Source organism: Schistocerca serialis, chromosome 5 (genome assembly GCF_023864345.2).
Source record: "Schistocerca serialis cubense isolate TAMUIC-IGC-003099 chromosome 5, iqSchSeri2.2, whole genome shotgun sequence".
Taxonomy (NCBI): Eukaryota; Metazoa; Arthropoda; class Insecta; order Orthoptera; family Acrididae; genus Schistocerca; species Schistocerca serialis.
The window spans coordinates 73404071-73431267 of NC_064642.1; the positions used below are offsets into that span (position 1 = coordinate 73404071).

The following is a 27197-nucleotide window of genomic DNA, read 5'->3' on the forward strand; positions in this document are numbered from 1 at the left end:
TGATGACTCGGTGGAGAAAGTCCCCTCGTTCCTCTGCCTCCAACCAATCCTCACAGCACTCGACCCTCTTTGCTTTCTGTTCTGGCGTCAAGAGCTTCGGTACGATTTTCGCACACAATTTCTTCATTTCAAGTTTTTTTGTCAGGATTTCGTGAACTATTGTTTTGGGGATTGACAGCTCGTCAGCAATCATTCTGACTGTCAATCTACGGTCTTTAAGAACACACGCCCGAATTCGTCCAGCATTTGCATCGGAACTCGATGTCGACTGCGTCCTGGGCGAGGGTCATCGTTCACTTCTTCTCGGCCATCACGGAACCTTTTTAACCACTTGTTCACGGTTGTTTCCTTCAGAGAATTGTCTCCGTAAACCTGTTTCAAACACTCAAAAATCTCACGGCCATTCTTGCCTAGCTTTGCAAGAATCTTGATGTTGACGCGCTGTTCCTCAATCAGAGAGAGCTCCATGCCGACGGCAGGTGAAAAAGGGTAACTGTCAACAAGCTGCCGCACACTCCCACCTTCACGCAGAGTGCTCTGACTCGAACTGAACGTTGATGGGATTGATTACAGCAGTAGTCCCACCTGGTGGTGACTGCAACTTGTAACATAAAGACATTATTAAACTTTTATACGTATTTTACGGACAAACCTCGTACTGTTCTTTTCCCTTCCACCTGGGTCTTAACTTTAGCCTAGGAATAACTGAATTCCCAGCGTTGCCCGCATATGTATTAATTCAAACTTTTTATTAGTCCTTCTCTTCTTTCTCACTCTCTGGGTCCGCCTCTTCCTTCACCCCATCTCTGTCCATATCCCCACCCCCTCTCTGTGTGTACCTCCTCCATCCCCCATTTTCTGTCCATCAAATCATTCCCTAGTCGCTGGTTACGTTCTTCTCCCTCGTCTCCCTGTTCATCTTCTACTTCTTAAGTAATAGAACCCAGTACGTTATCCTCGATGGTGAGTGTTCATCGGAGGTGAGGGTATCATCTGGAATGTCCCAGGGAAGTGTGGTAGGTCCGCTGTTGTTTTCTATCTACATAAATGATCTTTTGGATAGGGTGGATAGCAATGTGCGGCTGTTTGCTGATGATGCTGTGGTGTACGGGAAGGTGTCGTCGTTGAGTGACTGTAGGAGGATACAAGATGACTTGGACAGGATTTGTGATTGGTGTAAAGAATGGCTGCTAACTCTAAATATAGATAAATGTAAATTAATGCAGATGAATAGGAAAAAGAATCCCGTAATGTTTGAATACTCCATTAGTAGTGTAGCTTTTGACACAGTCACGTCGATTAAATATTTGGGCGTAACATTGCAGAGCGATATGAAGTGGGACAAGCATGTAATGGCAGTTGTGGGGAAGGCGGTTCATTGGTAGAATTATGGGAAGATGTGGTTCATCTGTAAAGGAGACCGCTTATAAAACACTAATACCACCTATTCCTGAGTACTGCTCGAGCGTTTGGGATCCCTATCAGGTCGGATTGAGGGAGGACATAGAAGCAATTCAGAGGCGGGCTGCTAGATTTGTTACTGGTAGGTTTGATCATCACGCGAGTGTTACGGAAATGCTTCAGGAACTCGGGTGGGAGTCTCTGGAGGAAAGGAGGCGTTCATTTCGTGAATCGCTACTGAGGAAATTTAGAGAACCAGCATTTGAGGCTGACTGCAGTACAGTTTTACTGCCGCCAACTTATATTTCGCGGAAAGACCACAAAGATAAGATAAGAGAGATTAGGGCTCGTACAGAGGCATATAAGCAGTCATTTTTCCCTCGTTCTGTTTGGGAGTGGAACAGGGAGAGAAGATGCTAGTTGTGGTAAGAGGTACCCTCGTCCACGCACCGTATGGTGGATTGCGGAGTGTAGATGTAGATGTACATTCCTTTCTCTGCGCATATTGTTCTAACACTCCCCGTACTCCTCTGTTCATCTCTTCCTCTTCCCCTTCTCCAGTTCGTCCTTCCTCTCTGTCTGTTATTCCCCTCCTCAACCTCTCGCTACTTACCTCTTCGCCTCCCTGTCTCTGTCCATCTTCTCCTCTCTTCTTTCTCTATCCGTCCCACCACCCCCCACCCCTCCCCCCGTTTCTGTGCCCATCTCCTTCTTTCCCTTTGTTGTCTGTTCATCTCCACCTCCACCCTTCTCTCTCCACGCCATCACTATCAACCAAATAGGAGGCTTGTGGTACTTACCTCCACAATATTTCTTCCCAGACTGTAGCTAATATGTGTACGAAATTTGGTTGAAATCGTTCCAGGAGTTTAGGATAAACTTTTTATCCGTGGCTTTGCTTTCGCACGCACATGTCAAATATATTTCACATATTTTTACATGTTTCACACGTATTTGTACACATATTTGAATGGTATCCCTACGAATTTATCCTGGGGTTTCATTTTTATCCAGTTCAATATTTACGACGTTGTGTCTCCTGAACTGTGAGTCGTACCATGCAATATTCTTCTAGGTACATTCAGCGGCATATGTGGATACTGTCTGCGAAATGTGTGGCCAATAGAGTTAGTAATAAAGAAAAAATAAATTAAAACGTCATGCTTGATGCGGCAGTTTTATTGCATGAATAGTGAAATCAGTTTGTGGGGTCCGTCATCGAGAAAAGGTTTCGTAAAGGTTTGAAATTATGCGTAAAGTTTGTCGCAAGTCTGTAGTGCTCTCATTCTCAAACATTGCGTGAGTAAAGTATGGGTGATACTGGCAGAAGCGAAGCTGTGAGGACGGGGCGTGAGTCGTGCTTGGGTAGCTCAGGCGGTAGAGCACTTGCAAATGCCCCGAGTTCGAGTCTCTGCCCGGCACACAGTTTTAATCTGACAGGAAGTTCATATCAGCGTACACTCCGCTGCAGAGTGAAAATCTCATTCTAAAGTGTGGGTACTCGCGCGTCGTGGGCGACACTGCTTTCTCACTCCCATCCCCACCAATACCTCTTTCATGGGTACGTGGTTCTTACCCACACAGCGATGATTTGTGTGCCAAGTTTGGTTGATATCTATCCAGTGATTCAGAAGGAGACGTGGAACATACATATATATATACATACATACATACATTCGGTCATCCATTTTTGTAATGTGTATGGACATGAATTCCTGCATTCCTTTCCTATGCAGTTCCTTTGTCGCTTCGGTCTACATTTTGCCACTTGTTTTGGCTTTTCCCGGGAGCCAAGGCGCTGTCTGAGTTTCTTCCGTGTGCGGAATGCTTTTATGGATATGCTCCAGTGTTATCCCCACCCCTCCTAGATCTTTGTCAACGCTGACGAACTACCCCTTCTTAGTTTTCTTAGAGAGTAGCAGACTATGCGATTGCTTAGCTTCGTAGAACTCATACAGGCAATGTGGCCTTAGAAAACAACCCTCCTGCTACGAATGGTGATATTCTACATACGTAAACGTAAACTCCGTCCACAGGCACTGGCGCGTCCATCGATACCGACCGACCGCCGAGTCATCCTTCGCCAATGGCGTCACTGGTTGCGGTATAGAAAGGCGGATAATCAGCACACCTCTCTTCCAGCTGTTGTCAGTTTTCATGACCTGGAGCCACTCTTCAGTTGGCATCACGAGACTGAGAGCATCCCGTTCCAATCCTCAAATCAAGGTAAAAATCCCTGACAGTACCGAGAATCGAACCCATGTCGTCCATGCTGATCGCTCAGCCACGGAGGTGGACGTTACTACGGCAGGTTAACTATTATTGAATGTTGCACTCCACTTCAAAGCGACACAACCATATGATACTGTCTTTCGACGCTGTCACCAACGCTGTAAACAACGGTCGTTCAGTTCCTCAATGACAAGAATGTGCTCATTGGTCACCGAACCACATTTATGAACAGCCTCATTGCCGGAAATCTGCGATTGTTGCGAATCAGTTCCTGGATTGCCTGTACAATGTTGTCTGTGGTCATGTCGATGGCTTTCCTTCCCCCGATTAGAATCACCAGCGTCTGTGAGGCTGCGGTCAAATTGTCAGCTGTATACAAGCAATTTGGCAGGACACGAGATTGCACTTGACCCATAAAACGCCAGAATTTCACTGTTAATCTGTGTAAAGTTTAAGTGTTTGCCTGCAAGGGTAGTACTGTCCATCGTACTGCAGCTTCGGAGTACTTTCCATTTGCCGCGTCATTTCAATCCCACTCTGTGACGCACCTTCCATCCGTATCGTAGCAAAACTGTTTCTGTGGGAAATTCAGAAGATTTACTCTCTTTTGACAATGCCCTGCTACTGCGCACTATGATCTTAGCGCGGGATGACACGTGTAACTTATTTTTGGAAGTTCCGATGTCTATATAGAGTTCATGTTGTGTCGTCTCCTGAATTTGCCATTTTATTTTATTGGGCCTACAATGTTCCGCAAGATCAGTCTTTCTCTTATTTCTGATTTTTCGATAAGACATTTTCTGTTCATAGCAAGGCATTGTATGGCGTTTTTGTAATAAATTGATACCGATATATTCTTGTGAGCACTTATGGCTACTCGGTACGGTTTTCCCATACTTGCAATTTGTGATGCAAAAGCTAATTTCTCAGAGATGTTAGGCTCCTCCAGCCTCCTAGATGCACTCAGCCCTATTTATTGTTTTATTTATTTGCAATCGATTCTGTAGCAAACGGCGGGTTCATCTTCAGCCACTTTGTCATTGATACCGATATGGCGTATCACCTAAATTAGAGGGCTCGTGGTTTCCATACTGGAGAAATGGTTAAATGGCTCTGAGCACTATGGGACCTAACATCTGGGGTCATCAGTCCCCTAGACTTAGAACTACTTAAACCTAACTAACCTAAGGATATCACACACATCCATGCCCGAGGCAGGATTTGAACCTGTGACCGTAGCAGCAGCGCGGTTCCGGACTGAAGCGCCTAGAACCGCTCGGCCACAACGGCCGGCCATCCTCGAGAAGGCTGCGATTCTAGAGTGCAGGAGAGTTCGGTCAATTTTCTTGTCGCCTTCGATTATGTTTCAAAATACTGTTTTTGGGAATTCTGTCGAAATCACTCGTTGCGACTACCTCTAGTAGTGGCAGTCTCTCTAATGACTCACTTTATTAAGTAAACGCCGTTAGCAAGCAAGGGAACTGTTAGCAGCTGCAAGTAGCCACACGTGTTTGGCTTACTTACTTCGTTTAATCATTCGTGTAACACTTGCTAGTGGTGTCTCTAATATTACCCTACTCTGTTGCACTCTAGGCAGACTCTTGCAAACTCAACACTCTTTTACTAAGGTGGATAGAACTTCGGAGGCCAGAAACAGAAAACTATACTTAACACTATTAAAACAATAGTATGAAATACCAGTTAATGACGTATCAAAGTATAAGTGACAACTGCAGGGACAGGGATTCCAGAGTGCAGGTTCAGCCATCCCGTTAATTCCCCTTCGTTGTAAGCAGAGTAAAGTGAAGGTCATGTGGAAGTAAGTACGACTACCTTAGGCACAGCTGGTTCTACAAGCGGTATTCTATAAAAACTACACTCCAAAATCCTCTCCCATGGAGCTAATTGACGTTCCATGTCGTAGCTACCACCTATTTGTGAAAAATCTCTCGATATCACCAATTTTTTTTAAAAAAGTTGACAGTCATTATTTAGTTCTATCTGGAAAACATCCGAAAGCTCCATGATAATAATTTAATTTCTGTTACTCAATCCTGAAGAATATATTTCAATGTGAACTTGGGGGCGGCTTCGGCTCACACGGCATTTAACCACGAAGCACCATTGTTAACGAACCGTAGCATCATCTGCTCTTGTAACAGCCGGCCGCGGTGGTCTAGCGGTTCTAGGCGCTCAGTCCGGAACCGCGCGACTGCTACGGTCGCAGGTTCGAATCCTGCCTCGGGCATGGATGTGTGTGATGTCCTTAGTCTAGTTAGGTTTAAGTAGTTCTAAGTTCTAGGGGACTGATGACCTCAGATGTTAAGTCCCATAGTGCTCAGAGCCATTTGAACCATTTCTTGTAACTACACTCCTGGAAATTGAAATAAGAAAACCGTGAATTCATTGTCCCAGGAAGGGGAAACTTTATTGACACATTCCTGGGGTCAGATACATCACATGATCACACTGACAGAACCACAGGCACATAGACACAGGCAACAGAGCATGCACAATGTCGGCACTAGTACAGTGTATATCCACCTTTCGCAGCAATGCAGGCTGCTATTCTCCCAAGGAGACGATCGTAGAGATGCTGGATGTAGTCCTGTGGAACGGCTTGCCATGCCATTTCCACCTGGCGCCTCAGTTGGACCAGCGTTCGTGCTGGACGTGCAGACCGCGTGAGACGACGCTTCATCCAGTCCCAAACATGCTCAATGGGGGACAGATCCGGAGATCTTGCTGGCCAGGGTAGTTGACTTACACCTTCTAGAGCACGTTGGGTGGCACGGGATACATGCGGACGTGCATTGTCCTGTTGGAACAGCAAGTTCCCTTGCCGGTCTAGGAATGGTAGAACGATGGGTTCGATGACGGTTTGGATGTACCGTGCACTATTCAGTGTCCCCTCGACGATCACCAGTGGTGTACGGCCAGTGTAGGAGATCGCTCCCCACACCATGATGCCGGGTGTTGGCCCTGTGTGCCTCGGTCGTATGCAGTCCTGATTGTGGCGCTCACCTGCACGGCGCCAAACACGCATACGACCATCATTGGCACCAAGGCAGAAGCGACTCTCATCGCTGAAGACGACACGTCTCCATTCGTCCCTCCATTCACGCCTGTCGCGACACCACTGGAGGCGGGCTGCACGATGTTGGGGCGTGAGCGGAAGACGGCCTAACGGTGTGCGGGACCGTAGCCCAGCTTCATGGAGACGGTTGCGAATGGTCCTCGCCGATACCCCAGGAGCAACAGTGTCCCTAATTTGCTGGGAAGTGGCGGTGCGGTCCCCTACGGCACTGCGTAGGATCCTACGGTCTTGGCGTGCATCCGTGCGTCGCTGCGGTCCAGTCCCAGGTCGACGGGCACGTGCACCTTCCACCGACCACTGGCGACAACATCGATGTACTGTGGAGACCTCACGCCCCACGTGTTGAGCAATTCGGCGGTACGTCCACCCGGCCTCCCGCATGCCCACTATACGCCCTCGCTCAAAGTCCGTCAACTGCACATACGGTTCACGTCCACGCTGTCGCGGCATGCTACCAGTGTTAAAGACTGCGATGGAGCTCCGTATGCCACGGCAAACTGGCTGACACTGACGGCGGCGGTGCACAAATGCTGCGCAGCTAGCGCCATTCGACGGCCAACACCGCGGTTACTGGTGTGTCCGCTGTGCCGTGCGTGTGATCATTGCTTGTACACCCTCTCGCAGTGTCCGGAGCATGTATGGTGGGTCTGACACACCGGTGTCAATGTGTTCTTTTTTCCATTTCCAGGAGTGTATAAGACAATCAGTACAAACAGTCGAGTTATTACAGTTCCAAAATACACGAGCTGTAACCAGGAGGAAGAAATATGACTTCTTAACTTTTGTTCAAACGTGGGGTCTACTACTTTTAGTGAGTTAAACTATACGGCATGCACACGTCTTTGTCGTAGTTTCTCGCGCTGCAGCTTTCTGAATATTTCTGTGACACCTTAGCGCTGACTAAGCAAGCTCGTGTAGAGTGGAACAGCCCTTGTTTCTGTCTTCAGTATCTTTTCAGTTAATCCAACTAGGTAAGGGGCCCCAACAGACGAACAACAAATAGTACAGGAAAAATTCAGTTAGCCGTCCCCAGCTGCAACGAATTGCTATCCTTTAGAATTCTCCGATAAATCTCAGCCTGACTAGATTTACGAGGTCGTTCCGCTTTAAATTGCTCCGGATAGACACCTCTGGATACTGCACGTCTCAGACTGATTACACTGCCGCGTCGCTGACCATGTTGTTCGACACGGCTTCTTTTCGCCTGTTTTCCCAGCCACGTTACTTCATTTCTAAGTCAACTCCCTGCACACAACTGCAGAGCTACGGCCGTCTGTTCATAGAATAGATGGAGCTGATTTAGCAAATATATGAGCCGCCAAAATTTTTCTAGAAATCATACTGATTTGCTTGTAAAATTCTGTGCGGTAGTAACCTTGTTGTAGACAATCATCGTTTGGTCCTCTAACGGCAGCCGTGTTTGCAGATAAAATTATGGGATTTTTGTTGTGTCTATCAAACAAAAAACTAATCTTTATTTCAGCGCCTTTGTGCCGTTACCAGTGGGTCATATTTTTTCATGTTATATTCTCGAGAAGGTTTTTCAGGGCCTTGTATAAATTATGTGTTTTTCCTGTAACCAAGTTTGATTTCACTGGAACCGTTGTGCACCGCGAATGTAGTAACTACTTTTTTTAAGGAAAAGGAATTCACCAATCAGTTGCAAATCCAATCCACATTTTTAGTGCAGGTCTGGATTTCAGCCACTGAATAGCTATTATCTTCAGTGCATTTAAGCCGGCCGCTGTGGCCGGTTCTAGCTTCAGTCCGGAACCGCGCTGCTACTACGCTCGCAGGTTCGAATCCTGCCTCGGGCATGGATCTGTGTGAGGTTAGTTAGGTTTAAGTAGTCTAGGGGACTGATGACTTCAGATGTTAAGTCCCATAGTGCTTAGAGCCATTTAAACCATCAGTGCATTTAAGTAGAGTGAATTCCTTTTCTTTTTTTGCGGAGGGAGTGGGGAGTAATCCCCATAATTGTTGTCCTTATCTGTATATCTTTGCAAAAATACAGAGCCACAGTACATGTTTTCAAACAATCAACTCTCGCTAGTTAAAAAGTCAAACTTCGCAAAACACACTGCACAAACTTCGACATTGCGTTTTGCAACGTTCGACGCTTTAATTTGTGAGTGTGTTCATTTTTTTAAAGTACTATGGCTCTATGCCTGTTTCTGTAATAAATGTTTTGTATCTGTCGTCAACACTAAACGCCCTATCAATCTCCTTCGGTGGACTCTATTTACCCTTTTGTTGGTGTTTCCCTTCTAATAACGATATACGAAATTATGTTTGTTAGGAAGTCGTCAACCCAATATCATTTCTCTTCCGGTATTCCGCATGTTGTTAGGATGGAAATTTCAAACGATCCGAATTGTAAGTGCTATTAGTTTTGTCAGCTTGTGGCTAGATACAGGGCTCGAATGTACTTATTAACTCCCAAATTTGAAGACAGACGTATTTCCACATTTAACGATGGTAAACTGCGATGGTTGTTCATAAGTGCCTGAAAAATGGTTCAAATGGCTCTGAGCACTATGGGACGTAACATCTGAGGTCATCAGTCCCCTAGAACTTAGAACTACTTAAACCTAACTAACCTAAGGACAGCGCACGCATCCATGCCCATGCAGGATTCGAACCTGCGACCGTAGCAGCAGCGCGGTTCCGGACTGAAGCGCCTAGAAGCGCACGGGCGCAACGGCCGGCATAGGTGTCTGACATTCCTCCTTATTGGATAGCGCCTCTGAAAGAAACCTCGTACGATTTTGCTTTTGGGCTCTCACTAACGCTTCGTATGAGCGAACAGTACGTCCGTTGTAGGCGCGCACTCTGAAGACATAGACAGACAGACAGCCCGTGTGAAGGAAGTAGCGATCCACTGTGTGTGCGGATGTGGCGGGCTTTGTGTGTAGAGTGGTATCAGCAGGCAAGTAGGCCAGCTAGCGGTGAGCAGGCGCGATACAGGTTGTCACCGGGAAAGGGGGGGGGGGGGGGGGGGGGAAGGGAGAGGATGCGGCACGTGACCAGTGCTGCCACGCCCCAGCCCTCTTTTGTTCCCAGCAGGGCCATAGGACGCCCACACTGGCGGGCTGTGGTGGCCACTAAGCACCATAATACAGACGTACCAGTCTCTTGACCTTAACGGAATAATTCCTCGTGTTACGGTTATGAAGAAAAAAGAAATATATCAGTATCTTCTGGGGGCAAAACACAGCTGCTGCGCCGCTCTTGATGCAGCTTCATTACGATGCTGCCAAGCCTTGTATCAGAACCGAGCATGAAGAGATGCCTGTGACCTTTGTCAGCGTCTACAAGTTAAGGGAATTTGATTCCGCCTATTATGTAAACAACTGATCCTTTTACTGCCTAAATATGTTGCAGCACATTATTGCCATCATCTCGGGGTCATGCTTTTTTTAATTTCTTATTCTCTTGAATTTCATGTTTTGTAGGGCCATATTTACATCTACATCTACATCTACATTTATACTCCGCAAGCCACCCAACGGTGTGTGGCGGAGGGCACTTTACCTGCCACTGTCATTACCTCCCTTTCCTGTTCCAGTCGCGTATGGTTCGCGGGAAGAACGACTGTCTGAAAGCCTCCGTGCGCGCTCGAATCTCTCTAATTTTACATTCGTGATCTCCTCGGGAGGTATAAGTAGGGGGAAGCAATATATTCGATACCTCATCCAGAAACGCACCCTCTCGAAACCTGGCGAGCAAGCTACACCGCGATGCAGAGCGCCTCTCTTGTTGAGTCTGCCACTTGAGTTTGTTAAACATCTCCGTAACGCTATCACGGTTACCAAATAACCCTGTGACGAAACGCGCCGCTCTTCTTTGGATCTTCTCTATCTCCTCTGTCAACCCGATCTGGTACGGATCGTACCAGATTATCGTATAACTTGCCTTACTTTTTCTCACAGTTGTTATCCACATATCTGTGCTGCTATCTTTCAGAAATAGGCAGAGAAAAACAGTATATGTTTTTAAATGAACAACACGCACATATCAAAATGCCGAAAGCTACAAAACGCAATGTATACACGGTGTAACTGTTATAAGTTCAGGTATTTCTAATGGTGACTTTTGTGTTCGTGACTTTTGTGTTGGCAGAAGAGCCAACACCGTGTTACGAGTGGCGGCAGAATTGCACGCGTTTTAGCTCATGCAGGCTGGCGTGAGGCGGGAAGAACTATACTGACGTGAGGTCTGGGACATGACAAGGAATGAGAATTCAGAAAGCGGACGAAATTAGTTTGGGAGATACTTAACTTTAATCCATTAATGATGAACGTCGCTCTTGAAGGTACATGATTCACAATATTATCTGTTCAGAATACATTCTTGAAGACAGTACTTATAGTAACTGAATATGGCGCCTTGCTAGGTCGTAGAAAATGACGTAGCTGAAGGCTATGCTAAACTGCCGTCTCTGCAAATGAGAGCGTATGTAGACAGTGAACCATCGCTAGCAAAGTCGGCTGTACAACTGGGGCGAGTGCTAGGGAGTCTCTCTAGACTAGAGCTGCCTTGTGGCGGCGCTCGGTCTGCAATCACTGATAGTGGCGACACGCGGGTCCGACGTATACAAACGGACCGCGGCCGATTTAAAGGCTACCACCTAGCAAGTGTGGTGTCTGGCGGTGACACCACAGTGACTGAGGACAGTGTACTGAACAACATTACATCAAAAAAATGATAATTAATCGAAACCCTCAGCTGCGAACAAGTGCTGTTGATCTACCTCAATTGGGACAGCTGAAAAAGTGTGCCCCGAGCGGGACTCGAACCCGGGATCTCCTGCTTACATGGCAGGCGCTCTATCCATCTGAGCCACCGAGGGCACAGGTACATCAACAGCACCTGTTGGCCGCTGAGAGTTTCGATTTATTGTTATTTCTTTCTAGAAAAGCTGCATGGTCATCATTGGTATCTGTTTTTCGGAACAGTTACTATCTTCATAACATTACATCAGTATTTACGTTTTTTTGCAGACTAATAATTTCAGCTCTTATGAATAGTATATTTTAGGTTGGTTAGTACCTCCAAGTACACGTGACAAGAGCAAACCTTCAATGCTAGTAAGAGAAAAACAGTATGTTTTTAAATGAACAACACTCACATATCAAAATGCCAAAAGCTACAAAACGCAATGTATACACGGTGTAACTGCTATAAGTACAGATATTTTTAATGGTGACTGAGGCAGCAGGACAGGTACCGAAGTTAGTCTGACAGGCGTTAGGACCGTGCAGAAAACATCGTGTCCTAAACTTTGTGACATGCTTTTGGGAACTCTATTGGACGCAGAGGAAGACGAGTGTACATATTAGGTACTACCTATAAAAATATGTCCCCTTACACCTGTTACACACAGTATGTTCAGCCTAAGTGTTTTGTGAAGTTTGACGTTTGAAATCGCGAGTGTCGTTCATCTGAAAACATGTGCTGTGGTTATGCCTTTTCTCGCAGAAGTATACAGGCGAGGACAAGAATATGAGAAAAACTGATAATTTAAAGAAGGCTCTATACAGAACCCAAGCTCCTCGACAATAAGACACGAAAAAAACATAGCCCCCTAATAATTGGACAAATGTGCTGAAACCAGTTTGAGAAATGAAAAGATCAGTTTTTGAAACTTCCTGGCAGATTAAAACTGTGTGCCCGACCGAGACTCGAAATCGGAACCTTTGCCTTTCGCGGGCAAGTGCTCTACCATCTGAGCTACCGAAGCACGACTCACGCCCAGTACTCACAGCTTTACTTCTGCCAGTACCTCGTCTCCTGCCTTCCAAACTTTACAGAAGCTCTCCTGCGAACCTTGCAGAACTAGCACTCCTGAAAGAAAGGATATTGCGGAGACATGGCTTAGCCACAGCCTGGGGGATGTTTCCAGAATGAGATTTTCACTCTGCAGCGGAGTGTGCGCTGATATGAAACTTCCTGGCAGATTAAAACTGTGTGCCCGACCGAGACTCGAACTCGGGACCTTTGCCTTGCCCGCGAAAGGCAAAGGTCCCGAGTTCGAGTCTCGGTCGGGCACACAGTTTTAATCTGCCAGGAACTTTCATATCAGCGCACACTCCGCTGCAGAGTGAAAATCTCATTCTAGATCAGTTTTTGTTTGATAGGCGAAATCAAATCCACACAGTTTAATTTGCAAACACGGCTCCTGTTACACTAACAAAACCCAGATGACGATGACAAACAACGTAGTTACCACAGCCAGAATTTTAGATGTAAATCGGAATTCTTCCAACGAAATTTTGGCGACTGATATGTTTACTAAGTCAGTTTCATCTTTTCTATAAATACGTATTCGTGTACGTGCAGAAAAAGATTTGAACTGAGAAAAAATGTCGGCACGATAATTAAAAAATATTGAATCGATTTGTCAACAGAAGATGCGTAGGGAGAGTAGCTTGACATCATCCCGCATAAGCGGAAAGAAAGATAAAGTTTAACATGTGTTCGACGTCGAGTACATTAACGACGGTGCACAAGAGCAGTTGCATAACGGGGGAATCAAAGTCGGTTGGGGCTTTGTTGAAACAAACCCGCTCATTCTATAGAAAAGGAATCCAGTTTGTTAACAACTGCGTCACATCGCTCAGTCATTAATCATTATCCTAACGGCAGTTCGTGGGGAGGAAGTATCACGATCAGGTATCGTTACCAGCTTCAGGTATCTACAAAGTAAGCGAAAATCTTTGTTAACAGTGTGAGATATTTTACTTGCGGAAGATGTAGTTGTACAGTATTATAGTTGTAATTCGCTTTTGTGTTTGCGAAGTAATGGGATTTTATTCAGTTACTTTCCGGATAACGGCCATGCCATCCTTCCCATCATGCATGCGTGAGCATGTCAGTTAAGTTTTGGAAGCTACTCGAAACGACCAACTGATAGAATCCATGTACTAATTACTGAGGTAGCGACACGCGCTGCGCGTGGTTCTCCAGGGAATGGCGGTTTTAATTTGCTATCCTGTGAACGATATGTCTGATGTGTAACTGTGTTGCATGGACGGCTGCGATTTGTGGCAGTGCCGCATTCTGTTGTTCATGGTAGGAAAGAAAAAAAAAAAAAAAAGAAAACCAGAGCTCCTTTCAAATATATGAATAGGGCCATAGACCTAACTGGTCTCAGTGCTATGTCATCATTTAACGATGTGTTGCGTATGTGTCAGTTACTGCGCGACGGATGAGGCACAGTAACTCAAGGGAAAAAAAAATCAGGGAACGAGAGACAGAGCAACATAAATACACAGACATTACCATCAATATCTATGTAAGGTCCTAAAGTACGTGAAAATGGAAACAGATTCCTGAAACATGTCGTGCTGCACGTGAAAAGAGATGTAACTGGTGAAGTACTTAATTATTTAAATAATTATTGACGCCGTTGCAGACTTCCAAAAAACGTCATTTACGATGGATGAAATTAATTAACCGCCAGATACATGTCAAGTGTCTCATGCCTACACCCCACGAGACACTGCGCACATGCTTCGATGCGATATCAGGAATTTCACTCTGAACACTCCCCTGAGACGAAAATTACTTCCACCACTGGGATTGGAATGGGTCACCGCTCTGTCGAGCTTCTTCGCACTAACGTGCATTAGAGACTTCGAAATTGGAGGCTATCGTAATCGTTTCCAAGCGTAATAATAATTTCAATAGTTACATCCTGAAATAAAACTTTTCTTGACGTCATAGTTTACTACGAAGGGCATCCGCCGCATACGTCGCGTATGTAATGGCTCCCAAGTCCTCCCAGCTTAGAAATAACTTTGGTGTCTAGTCTCACAGTTCTGTGAGGGTAAACAAATTCGGAAGATGTAGAAGACCCCGAATGGGGACTTCGACAACGAACATGTGTTCTAAAGATATCGACGATGTATCGGAAGACAAAGTTTACTGTAGCGTTGTGTTTGTGCTTGGAGTATACGTAACATATAAACAACCTGCAACTTATGTGTGCCCTGGCTCCCACGGAAGTAGGTTGCGTAAAGAAGCGGGGATATTCACGTTTCTTTTCCTTTCCAAAACACAGCTCCATTCTCAGAGGTTTGGCCCACCATAACAGTCAATTCCCCTTCCTCCCATTTATTAGCCAGCGCAGTAATGTTGCAGCGCGCAACGCAATAATCTCCCAAAACATCGTGCGGTGCAGTGTAGTGTAGCAATCATTCAGGGTCACTGTGATTTTGAAACGACAGACAAGTATTCTCCAATATAGATGTCTAAAAACAACGCCAGAAAGCGTTTACAAGTGCGGTAACACACTGCTTTAAAGAGGATTTATTTCGTGAAAGTGTCGCATTTCCAGAGTGTAGAAAAGAACTGTATACAGAAACCCCTTGAAATCTTATAGGACCGAGCATGGCTTGTTACTATATCCACTCATCTGCAACTGAGGTAGAGGCAGATTACTATACTCCAATTGGCGTACGTTCTTTGACCTATCGAATCTGTAAACCATGTACATATATAAAACTGTATGTGTGTATGTATGTGTGTGTGTGTGTGTGAAAAGGGTTGATAACTCCTGATATCTAGGCTTCCGTGCATAACATGAAACTTGTGCAGGTATGCATCCCAAGGAGCATAGGTGCGGATATGCATGACTGAGCAGAGAGCAGACGAGGAGATAGACAAAAGTCGGAGTAAGAGATGGATGGAGAGAGGTGGAAGAGAGTGGGGGTGAGAGTGAAAAAGTTTGGTAGCCCCTGACATCTAGGCTGCTCTGCATGACATGCATGTTGTGAGGGTAGTTTTCGAAGGCAGTCCAGGTGGTGTATGTGCGGATCGGCACAGCTGAGCAGGGACAGGGGGGAAGAGGAGGAGATGAACAGAGAGAGGGTGGAGGAGGGCATAGACAGAGAGTTGGGGAAAGAAAGAGCGGAGAGGAAGGAGGAGGAGATGAATGGAGAGAGGGTGGACAAAGAAACGTATGCGATACGTATGCTGTTTGAGTCTGTGAGAGAAGCTGTTGAAAAAGGTTTGTGTATTTATGAGTTCATTAGGCTTTTAAAAAGGGATATTCAATGATACTTTAATTTGTACCAATGACTTGATAGTTTCTTTAATTTGTTAATGTATGAAAACTTAACTTCTGGTATCAGAATATTTTGTGTTTCTGTACTCACGAAAACGTTGCCAGCCAGCCGAAATCGGCTATCATCCAGTTGTTATTGCATTATAAAGCGATAAAAACGATTGAAATTTATGACGAAAGATGATTGCTTCTGGTGTGTCCCATGGGAACGAACTAGAATCTTCAATTTTCTCAGTATACGTAAAAGATTTACAGGCAGCAGCAGCAATACCATAAGATTGTTCGCTGACCCCGATACTGTCCATGGGACACTATCGCCGTTGGACGAGGAAGACTTGGACAAAATTTCCATGTAATGAAAGTGGATAAATATAAGATAACGTCTATAACAAAGACGCAGAACCCGACTGCATCTGATTATGGGATTAGTGGTGAGGATATTCAGCATGTCACGTTGTACTCGTATTTAGAAAGGTAGTAGGCCTTCTAAGAAGCGATATGAAATGGGACGATGATGTAAAATCAGTATTAGGGAAAGAGAAGGGAAGAATGTACGGAGCAACTGTTGAGCAACTGACCGCGCAGATGAACCAAGGGACTACCAACAGTGTCTCCTCAGTGGCCGTTCAGAAACGTTGCTGCCTATGCTCTTCTGCAGCAGACTCCTGGTTCACAGACCCATGCTGACTGCTGTTCGTCGTCGAAGAAGATTAGAATTTGCACGCCAATACCCCAACTGGACGTCCACAGAGTGGCGAGAGGTGGCCTTTTCAGATGAATCATGTTTTATGATCCATGGGAAGAATGGCCGTTGGCTTGTCCAGCGTGCAAAGTCTGAAAGCATACACCCTGCCTGCATTGTGGCCTGGGGAATGTTTTCCTGGCATTCCCTGGTTGACCTCGTCATTCTGGAAGATACAGTAGGTCAACGCAAGTATGCATCTATCTCTGGGGACCATGCCCACCCCTACACGGAATTTGTTTTTCCTCGGCACGATGGCATCTACCAGCAGCACAATGTAAAGCGTGACACAGCTCGCATTGTACGCGCCTGTTTCGAAGAGCACCAGGACGAATATACTGTACTCCCCAGGCAACCAAACTGCCCGGATTTATAACCAGCTGAGAAACTATGGGACCACCTCAACCGGCTGTTTGCTCCGTGAATCCTCAATCAAACCTAGTGCAGCTGGGCACGGCACTGAAGTCGGCATGGCTTCATATCCCTACCGGTATCTTCCAGAACCTCACCAACTCTCTTGCTGCACTTCTCGCAGTGGTTTGCGCTGTAGAAAGTGATTATTCAGGCTTTTGACAGATGGTCACATTAATGTGACTTAAAGCAGCACTACGTCATCAGGCCAGATGTGGCCAACCGGTACCATCCGACCGCCGTGTCACCCTCAGCTGAGGATGCGGATAGGAGGGGCGTGTGGTCAGAACACCGTTCTCACCGTCGTTATGATGGTTTTCTTTGACTGGAGCCGCTACTATTTGGTCGAGTGGCTTCTCATTTGGCATCACGAGGCTGAGTGCACCCCGAAAAACGGCATCAGCGTATGGCGGCCCGGATGGTCACCCATCCAAGTGCCGGCCACGCCCGACAGCGCTTAACTTCGCTGATTTGACGGTTCAAAATGGCTCTGAGCACTATGGGACTTAACTGCTGTAGTCATCAGTCCCCTAGAACTTAGAACTACTTAAACCTAACTAACCTAAGTACATCACACACATCCATGCCCGAGGCAGGATTCGAACCTGCGACCGTAGCTGTCGCGCGGTTCCAGACTGTAGCGCCTAGAATCGCTCGGCCACTCCGGCCGGCTGATTTGACGGGAACCGGTGTATCCACTGTGGTAAGGCCGTTGACGTTTAATGTGACTTGGCAGTGTATATTATTTAGCAACTGTCCCGGTACCGCATTCAAGTTGCAGGTTGTCCATGTAAAGTTCAAAAAATGGTTCAAATGGTTCTGAGCACTATGGGACTTAACTTCTGAGGTCATCAGTCCCCTAGAACTTAGAACTACTTAAACCTAACTAACCTAAGGACATCACACACATCCATGCCCGAGGCAGGATTCGAACCTGCGACCGTAGCGGTCGCGCAGATCCAGACTGTAGCGCCTAGAACCGCTCGGCCACACGGGCCGGCCCATGTAAAGTCTCGCGCCAACAACGAAAATATTATTTTAAGTATTTCGCGTTGTTATTGTTCAAATTTAAAAGTGTGAAATACTGTCATAATCTACTCATTAAGAGGTGTTACATTATGTCAAAAGTCTGACGCAATAAGGGAAGGGAAGTATTTTCTTGCGGCAGCGTAAGTGACGGTGCGCAAATACCCGGACTTTAATCATCCAGTATTTGAGAGTCAGAGCACTTAAGAAACTTCCAACAAACTTTAAGCGTATTTTCAATATTTTCTAAATTTTTTCTTGCTTACACAATTAACGTCAAACATTTGACACATTAGTTAATGCGTTGGAGTCATCATAAACTTTTTTGTGCTTTATTTTAGGTAATATTTTTAATTTATCGATATTTATGGTGGCCAGGTTGCAATGTGTTGGGGATTTATATTCAGATATCTGATGGTATGTAAAAATGTGTTAACATTTTTTCGAAATAATTTCGACCCTTCCAACATATTTGTAACATTTACAAATCTGAAGATGGCAATATAACTTTGCTAAACTAGTAATCAGGGTATATATCAAAGGCGTTCTGGGCAATAAAATTTCGATTTCGGAAGTTTTTTTACATATAACACATTAACTCATTTGTAAAGTAATAAGACGCTCGAAGCTGTTTTACACGTGGGAGTTGGATTCTTTAAGGAACCGGGAGAGGGTGGGGCGGTTACTGGTTAGTATCTAATCCACTTCCTCATGACAGTATTCAAGTCGGCTTTGATAACGGAGTATGAAGAGCCAAAACAGCGCTGAAAAAATGCTATCATTCGTATTGCAAAGCCGTATAGGCTACGGACACAGTGTCAAGCGCGCTAGCTGTAGTACACAAAACTACGTCATGAACAAAAAGCTGCGACATTTTGCGGGTGGGGAAGGCAGCAGTATGCAAAATGCGCTGGGCGCTGCAGAAATTTCTGATAGCAGCCAAGCGAATTGTAAAATGAAAAATCCTGAAATTATTTTAAAGCGAGCGACAAGTCTACATTTTACTGCTCTAGAGACGGCCAGTCTGTTGTCTTACTCACCGATGTACCTAAATCGCGTCGTCGTACTCGCGACCGGCTCGACGTCACATGGTTCTACTCCCAGTTAGGAAACAGAAGGAAAAAGAAATGTCATCAGTAGTACACAATTGATGTTTTATTGCTGGTTACAAGCGTGCGCGCTAGTGTATTAGACCGGACCTCAATCCTTTCATATGATGGGACTGAGTGAACCGAAGACATGCTAAAAATGATGATTTGTCTGTACACTGATTACATAAATTTCGTCATACTTTTGCAATTGTTACACACAAGGAAGCTCAACTGGATTTTATTTCGCCCTTTTATTTGCATCCTCAATCAAACATTCGCAGTTCTGATGAACCGTTACACTAGCACGCACTCGTCACATCTGTCTATACTAAACACTTACATTGCAAAGTACGTAAAGGATGAAAAGAGACAAGATCGAGTTACATACATCAGCACCATGCTACAACAGCAACTCGGGTGTTCAGTATTTTAATCCAGTCAGTAAATAACAAGTTCGCCAAACGTGAGTAGGAAAAACCACCATCTTTAATTTTGTAATTCCCTCGCAAGGCGTTAACGAACACAGTGAAAAGCTTTTAAACTTTCCGTGATTACATTTTCTTCTGACTTTCTCTCGGCGTCTCTCATTCAGTTATCAAATCTGTCACAGAAGACACACTGCTCGTTTGTTTATTCTCATCTTCATCAGCGTAATGGATCCAGTAATTACTGCGCACGTGAGGAGTGCTTAAGGGCGGCTATCAGGTATGCTGTCTAAACGCCCTTCTTTTTACGTTTTGTAAACTTGGCCGTATGTCTTTACGGTAGTAACTTACATTTTTAGTCATATCCTCCCTTCTCCATTAACATTTCCGTCGCTGGGTCCAAGAGTACGCTCTTTATTTACTAGAGTCTTTCAGATTCCTATAAAGTGTAAAGGGAATCAGTACTGTATCCAATTAAATGAAAGTGGACAGTTTCTTAAGAACTCAGCAATGTAGGAAAACGTTTATCGGTTTCTATAGACTGTGGATACCTTATTGCTTGTAAATGGACGCAAAGTGTACAGCGTATAGTTTAGGTAAGGAAACTGTAACTTGGCGTAGCTTTATTCGGATATTGACGATTTGAGTAACGGTAGTGAAATGAGTTTTCAACATCAGTATTTCAACATTAGTTTGTCTTGAAAACTCAGATAGTTATTTGCTAGTACTTTAATGAGAAAATCTTGGATTCTTGCGAATTTTTTTCTAATAACGACTATTTCATAGGCTACCGTGTCAGTCAAAACTATGAAGTCGTTTGCACCTCGAGTTCTGTGTTAGGTAGCAGGCAGTTTTCTTACTCCCTCCCTTTACCCATCTGTCCCCCTCCCCTCTCTCTTTCTCTTCTGCCAATTACTTTTAATTAACAGAATCCAGAGGCAGAAGCACAAAATCATGCGTTTCACGTTTAAAATTCCAAGGAATATCCATTCTTTCCACTGACTTAACAAATATTAGGAGCAAGGCAGCTGAATAGTCACCATTTTGTTATACCGGCGGCAGCATCATTCATGAACGTTGGCAATAGTTTTAAGTAGAGCTAAATGCAGAGTGTTCGGATATATGCAAATGCCTCGTAATAGATATTTTCCAAAACGTGTAGCGTACCAATTATTAGATAAAGCTATAAACTAGATGACGTGAGTTCCTTGAAAAATCATAATTAATAATTTATAATAGTGCTGAAGAACTACTTCACGAATTTCTAACCACTAGGCCGTGTGCCATCTGCCGCGTTAAACCATAAAACCCCGACAAAATCAGTTAAACTCTGTAAATTGTACTATGGACCGAGGATGTAACATACAATGTTGATGGTACTATGTCGGGGAAAGTGATTCTTACCACTGCACGACATTTTAAAGTGAAGTAGGCTACGCGCCGCCCAGATCACGTAAGTCTTCTGTTTATTAGAAAATCTCCAATCCACAATTGGTGTGATATTCCGTACGCTGGTACTTTGCTCATTAGGCAGCAGTCCGGAACTGTATCGAAAGCCTTCCGGTAGTCGAGAAACACGGCATCTACCTGGGTGCCTGCATCTACTGCTTTCTAGCACTCGTGGACTACAAGAGCGAGCTGGGTTTCACACGACCGTTGTTTTTCGGAACCGATGTTGATTAACACAGAGGATATTTTCGACGTCCAGAAATGTCATAATACACGAGCGTAAACCATGTTCCAAAATTTTGCAACAGCCCGACGTCATACTTCTGTACTTTTGTACGTTTGTTTGACGACCCTTCTTAAATACTGGAATAACGTGTACTTTTTTCCAGTGATTAGGAACGCTTCGTTCCACGTAAGTTCAAATTCAAATGGCTCCAAGCACTATGGGACTTACGAGGGTAATCCCAAAGTAAGGTCTTTAATTTTATTATAAGTACATAGACCTGTTTATTTCTACATTGGTTTACATCAGTTTACAGCTTGAACATTTAGCTATTTTTCGACGTAATCACCATTTCTGTCGATGCATTTTTGTAGACGCTGTGGCAGTTTTTGTATGCCCATGTCATACCAGCTCGCCGCCATGCTGTTCAGAAAGTTATGAACCTCTTCTTTCACCTCGTCGTCGGAGCTGAATCGCTTTCTGGCCAAATGTTCTTTTAACCTAGGGAACAGGTGATAGTAACTGGGCGCCAAGTCAGGACTATAGGGTGGATGGGTGATTATGTTCCGCTGGAACTGTTGCAGGAGAGCAACGGTTTGCCGGGCGATGTGTGGGAAAGCGTTGTCATGGAGAATGTGTACGCCCTTGCTCAAAATTCCTCTTCTCCGCTTCTGAATTGCCCGTTTGAGTTTTTTCAGAGTCTCACAGTACCTGTCAGCGTTAATTGTGGTCCCAGCGATTCAGCTCCGACGACGAGGTGAAAGAAGAGGTTCATAACTTTCTGAACAGCATGGCGGCCAGCTGGTATGACATGGGCATACAAAAACTGACACAGCGTCTACAAAAATGCATCGACAGAAATAGTGATTATGTCGAACAATAGCTAAATGTTCAAGCTGTAAACTGATGTAAACCAATGTAGAAATAAACAGGTGTATGTACTTATAATAAAATAGGAGACCTTACTTTTGGGATTACCCTCGTAAGTCCCATAGTGCTTGGCGCCATTTGAATTTGAACTTACGTGGAGCGAAGCGTTCCTAATCACTGGAAAAAGTACAAGTCATTCCTGTGTTTAAGAAGGGTCGTCGAACAGACGCACAGAAGTACAGGAATATGACGTCGGGCTGTTGCAAAATTTTGGAACATGGTTTACGCTCGCGTATTATATTTCTGGACGCCGAAAATATCCTCTGTATTAATCAACATGGGTTCCGAAAAACAACGGTCGTGTGAGACCCAGCTCGCTCTTATAGTCCACGAGTGCCAGAAAGCAGTAGATACAGGCACCCAGGTAGCTGTAAACTGATGTAAACCATTGGAGAAATAAACGAGTCTATGTACTTATAAAAAATAGGAGACCTTACTTTTGGGATTACCCTCTTAATATCTGAGGTCATCAGTCCCCTAGAACTTAGAACTACTTAAACCTAACCTAAGGACATCACACACATCCATGCCCGAGACAGGATTCGAACCTGCGACCGTAGCAGCAGCGCGGTTCGGGACTGAAGCGCCTAGAGCCGCTCGGCCACAGCGGCCGGCTCCGCGTGAGTAATGACACGGAACAATCAGAGCAAAATATCTCTATAGCTATGTAGCGTCACTGTCACTTTACCATCTCTCGGTCGCCATCGCATCACACATAAAATTGATTTTCAAAATTTTCAACTAATTAGTTTCCTGAATCTAAATTAATTTTCAGCCCCAAGTGCTCAAGTTTCTTTATCTAGGCACTTTTTATTGTCTCGCCGTCCCTCGAGTGTGTGTCATCGCAGCTGCCTCGAACATGTGAGCTACGGGGCTGACTGCAATCCCAGGTTGCGAGCAGGCATTTTGGGCCGAGTGAGAGACGGGCGTAGCTTTCCCAGGCAGCGCCCGTGCTGATTAGCCTCGGTAGCTATCGGCGGCCGGAGAAAGCCCGCCGTAAACGCTTTCGTTCAGAGCTAGAAAGCGCCAGCTCGTCTCCGAAGAGTACCCCGGGGGACGAAAAGGTTGCTGTCTCGAGGCTCCGGTGTTACTGCGCTGCAACAAAGCACAGGTAATAAGCTGAGGCTGCCTGTTCACGAGCCGAAGACTAGATAAACAGCTCATCACGATGCATTCGTCTCGGCCCATTACTGCTTGGCACCTTTACTCGATACTTCTAGGCGACTGGTACCCGCTCGTTACCTTATTCGGAATCGTAGTCTCAAGCCGAACACTGATGGAAAACGAGTTGCAACTCCTCCACTAATATGGGCAGCGTTTCCTTGGACATATCTGTATTACACTTCGCTGGTTATGGCTACGTAGTTCGTTCCCAAGAAACGACGTAGTGGCGTTCCGAAAAGCTTGAGTTTTCAGGCAGGTTCTCCATATCTCCACATATACTCACGCAAACAGCCGGCCGCCGTGGTCGAGCCGTTCTAGGCGCTTCAGTCCGGAGCCGCGCTGCTGCTGCGGTCGCAGGTTCGAATCCTGCCTCGGGCATGGATGTGTGTGATGTCCTTAGGTTAGTTATTGGTTCAAATGGCTCTGAGCACTAAGCGACTTAACTGCTGAGGTCATCAGTCGCCTAGAACTTAGAACTAAGTAAACTTAACTAACCTAAGGATATCACACACATCCATGCCCGAGGCAAGATTCGAACCTGCGACCGTAGCGGTCGCTCGGCTCCAGACTGTAGCGCCCAGAACCGCACGGCCACTCCGGCCGGCTTAGGTTAGTTAGGTTTAAGTAGTTCTAAGTCTAGGGGACTGATGACCTCAGATGTTAAGTTCCATATTGCTTAGAGCCATTTGAACCAACTCACGCAAACACTGCCCTACGCTGTTCATGAGTATGTGGAGTAAACATTGATGCTCCAAAATATTTGACCTCCTGATTAATAGCTTGCTGGAAACCAATAATGCAGCGATTCTTCGTGGCATGGATTCGTTAAGTCATTAGTACGTCCCCGGAGGTACTTGGCAGAAACGTCTGTGCGCACGACACTCAGTTTCTGTAAAATACGGGCCAGTGGTTTGTCAGCTCGGAGCTGTATTCCAATAGCGTCCCAGGCGTGTTCCATCGGGTTCAGACGAGGCAAATTGGCTAAGGTATCAACGTGAGTTCGCTATCATGGTGCTTAAACCACTGCAGCGTTATTCTGGCCGTGTGACACTAATAGGTATTCTGCTGACGTCATCGCTTCGGGGTCTGCATGTTCACTAGTCCACAGCTGTTCAAATGGCTCTGAGCACTATGGGACTTAACATCTTAGGTCATCAGTCCCCTAGAACTTAGAACTACTTAAACCTAACGACATCACACACATCGATTCCCGAGGCAGCATTCGAACCTGCGACCGTAGCAGTCCCGCAGTTCCGGACTGAAGCGCCTATAACCGCACGGCCACCGCGGCCGGCTCCACAGCTGTCACGATGCCTTCGATTACAACCACTTGTTCCCCGGAACCCCAAGCGAATTTCACCAAAAGTGTAATTCTGGCCCCACGGACCTGCGTTTGTGTTTCGCTGAAAGTTTCTACCACCTGTCCACCTCGATGACACCATATCCAGAGATGATAGACCTGCTGTAAGTAGGAACGTGATTCATCCGACCAGGTGAAAATTTATCATTAATTCAGTGTCAAATATCTATGATCTCGCGCCCACTGCATTCGTAAATGCCCGTTGGGTCCACATGGAAGCAAGTAAGGGTCGCCTACTGCGGAACCCAATGTTCAGAACGTGCCCTGAGCAGTGTGCTCCGAAATACTTATGCCTGCACCAGTACTGCTTTCTGTCGTTAGTTTTGCCACTGATCACCACCATTCCCGCCGCACACGCCGGGCAAGTTTCAGACCTCCACGTTCATGGACCAGGAAAAAAAAAGTATTTATTCTTAACTATATATCTATCGCTGCAATTAATGTTACGATTTAACAGATGGCCATTTCGAGTCATTGCTTTGAGAGACACCTTTTGATCAGATAATGGCATACCAACATTATCTCGAACACCTTTTGCTCCTATTAAGCGAGGCGGTGCAGTGATCTCAAAGCCGAGTAATGCGAATTCTAAGATGATTCGTTTGTAATGAATACGGCTATTTCGTTCCCCGTCAGAACATGTGCTCCGTCTCTAATGATCGTATGGTCAGTGGCACTTAGAACTCTAATCTTATTCGTAAATAAGGGACGCTTGAAAGTGAGATATTCCGAATCTAAGTATTGACCTCAGATATCGGAACCCTTCCAACAAATCTTTTATTCACTTTCACAAATAGTGATTAACGTGACAGGTCATTTCGTATTGTTTTTCAGTATTACCGTATTGGACGGTAAATGGCAGCATCACCTGCAAACAATCGAAAAGGTTGCTCAGATTGTCTCCTAAATCGGTTATACGGATCACCGATAGCAGAGGGCGTTTAACACTTCCTTGGGGAACGCCAGAGATCACATCTGTTTTACTCGATCACTTTCCGTCAGTTACGACTTCTTCGTCTTCCTCTTCCTCTTTCCTGTTCCAGCCGCGAATGGTCCGCAGGAATGGTGATTGCTAGTAAGACTGCGAATGACCTCCAATTTCTTCAGTTTTAACTTCATGGTCGTTTGGTGTACATATAGCAGCAAGCAAAATGTTCATTGCCTTTTATAGAAAAACATCATATAGGAATTTTAACAGTGAATTACACTATAGTTTCACTGTAGTTTCACAACACTTTTCTTGTAACGTCACCAAAGAAGACGAAGTAAATATTCCCGTCTTCGAATCAAGAATAACTGCCATATGAGTTACTTAGACGTAGATATTTTCAGTGTAGCGAAGCAGCTTAAATCACTTAACGAAGGTAAGTCTTCCAGTACAGATTGTACACCGGTTAGATACTTTTCAGAGTATGCTAATACAACAGTCCATATTTAGCAAACTTATACAACCACTCGCTGAACGAAATATCAGTACCTAAAGTTGCAGAGCTCAAACCAGTACTCAAGAAACGAAATAGGAGTAATCCGCTCGATGTCAGACCCATACCATTAGAGTCGATCTGCTGTAGGTTTTCGGAACATATACTGTTTTCGAACTTTATGAATTACCTCGGAGAAAACTATTAATTGACAAATAGCCAACACGGATTCAGAAAACACCGTTCTTGCGAAGCACAACTTGTTCCTTATCCTCACGACAGGGGATGTCAAATCGATTCCACAGTTTTAGATTTCTAGAAGGCGTTTGACACAGTTCCTCAGAAGCGGCTAATAATAAAGTAACGTACATACAGATACTCTCAGTTGTGTCACTGGACTCGTGATTTCCTGTCAGAAAGATTTGTTACCGGTAGGTTCGAACAACACGCAAATATGACGGAGATGGTTCGGGAACGGAATTGGAAATCACTGGTGAGAAGGCGCGTTGTTTTCGAGGAGCACTATTGAGGGGCTCCGGAACGCCCTATACTTACAATGTTAAAATAACGCTTATAAATTACATCTTTCCTCACAAAGTATTTGAGGTAGGAAGTTGAACTTTTTACAGATTATTTATTGGAATATGGGCTACAACTTAACTCGGGGATTTTACAAAATTTTAGTTCAGTTATTAAAGATGATTTTTTTTTCAGTTGTAATGAAAATTCACAACATTTTTTTGCAATTTTTTATTTATATATTAAAAAATATACAGTTTTTTGGAAAAAGGATGTGTTAAATTATGTAGAAGGTACTGTTTAACATTTACTGAAAGTTTGAAACAAATATGTTTGGAAGATCCTTAGAAAACATGTAATTAGTATGAGAAAATAAAAGTTTTGGGAATCGAGCGACAAAGATTGGATTAACTTTTTAGTGCATTCCAGGTCCATAGGATGGATTATCTTCATCCTCTGCAAACTCCTCCTCCAGCTTCCTCTTGTTCCTCCTCCTGTTTACTCTTGCTTGTATTTCTAGACTCTTTACAGCCCTGTCTGCAGCCCGAAGGCGTTCCTTGTGTAAAGCAAGCATCGCTCGTACCATGTTAGAACCTATCTTCATTCCCATATTTCTAAATGCCTTGCACCTTACAA

At 44.9% G+C, this 27197-nt stretch overlaps 1 protein-coding gene and 1 non-coding gene across 5 annotated transcripts in view; both read right to left on the minus strand.

Annotated features, from left to right (window-relative positions):
- The window catches only part of LOC126481601 (dual specificity tyrosine-phosphorylation-regulated kinase 4), a 647996-nt gene that overhangs the window by 306987 nt on the left and 313812 nt on the right, over window positions 1–27197 (minus strand). The window contains exon 2 of one of the 4 annotated variants that reach the window (XM_050105468.1): window positions 19020–19073. The exons of the other annotated variants lie outside the window; for them this stretch is intronic. Within the exon in view, the coding sequence (XP_049961425.1) occupies window positions 19020–19073 (54 nt within the window). The remainder of the gene's footprint in view (window positions 1–19019; window positions 19074–27197) is intronic. 4 annotated transcript variants of the gene reach the window in all.
- Trnat-ugu (transfer RNA threonine (anticodon UGU)) lies at window positions 11509–11583 on the minus strand. The gene has a single exon. It is a non-coding gene; the product is annotated as a tRNA-Thr (tRNA).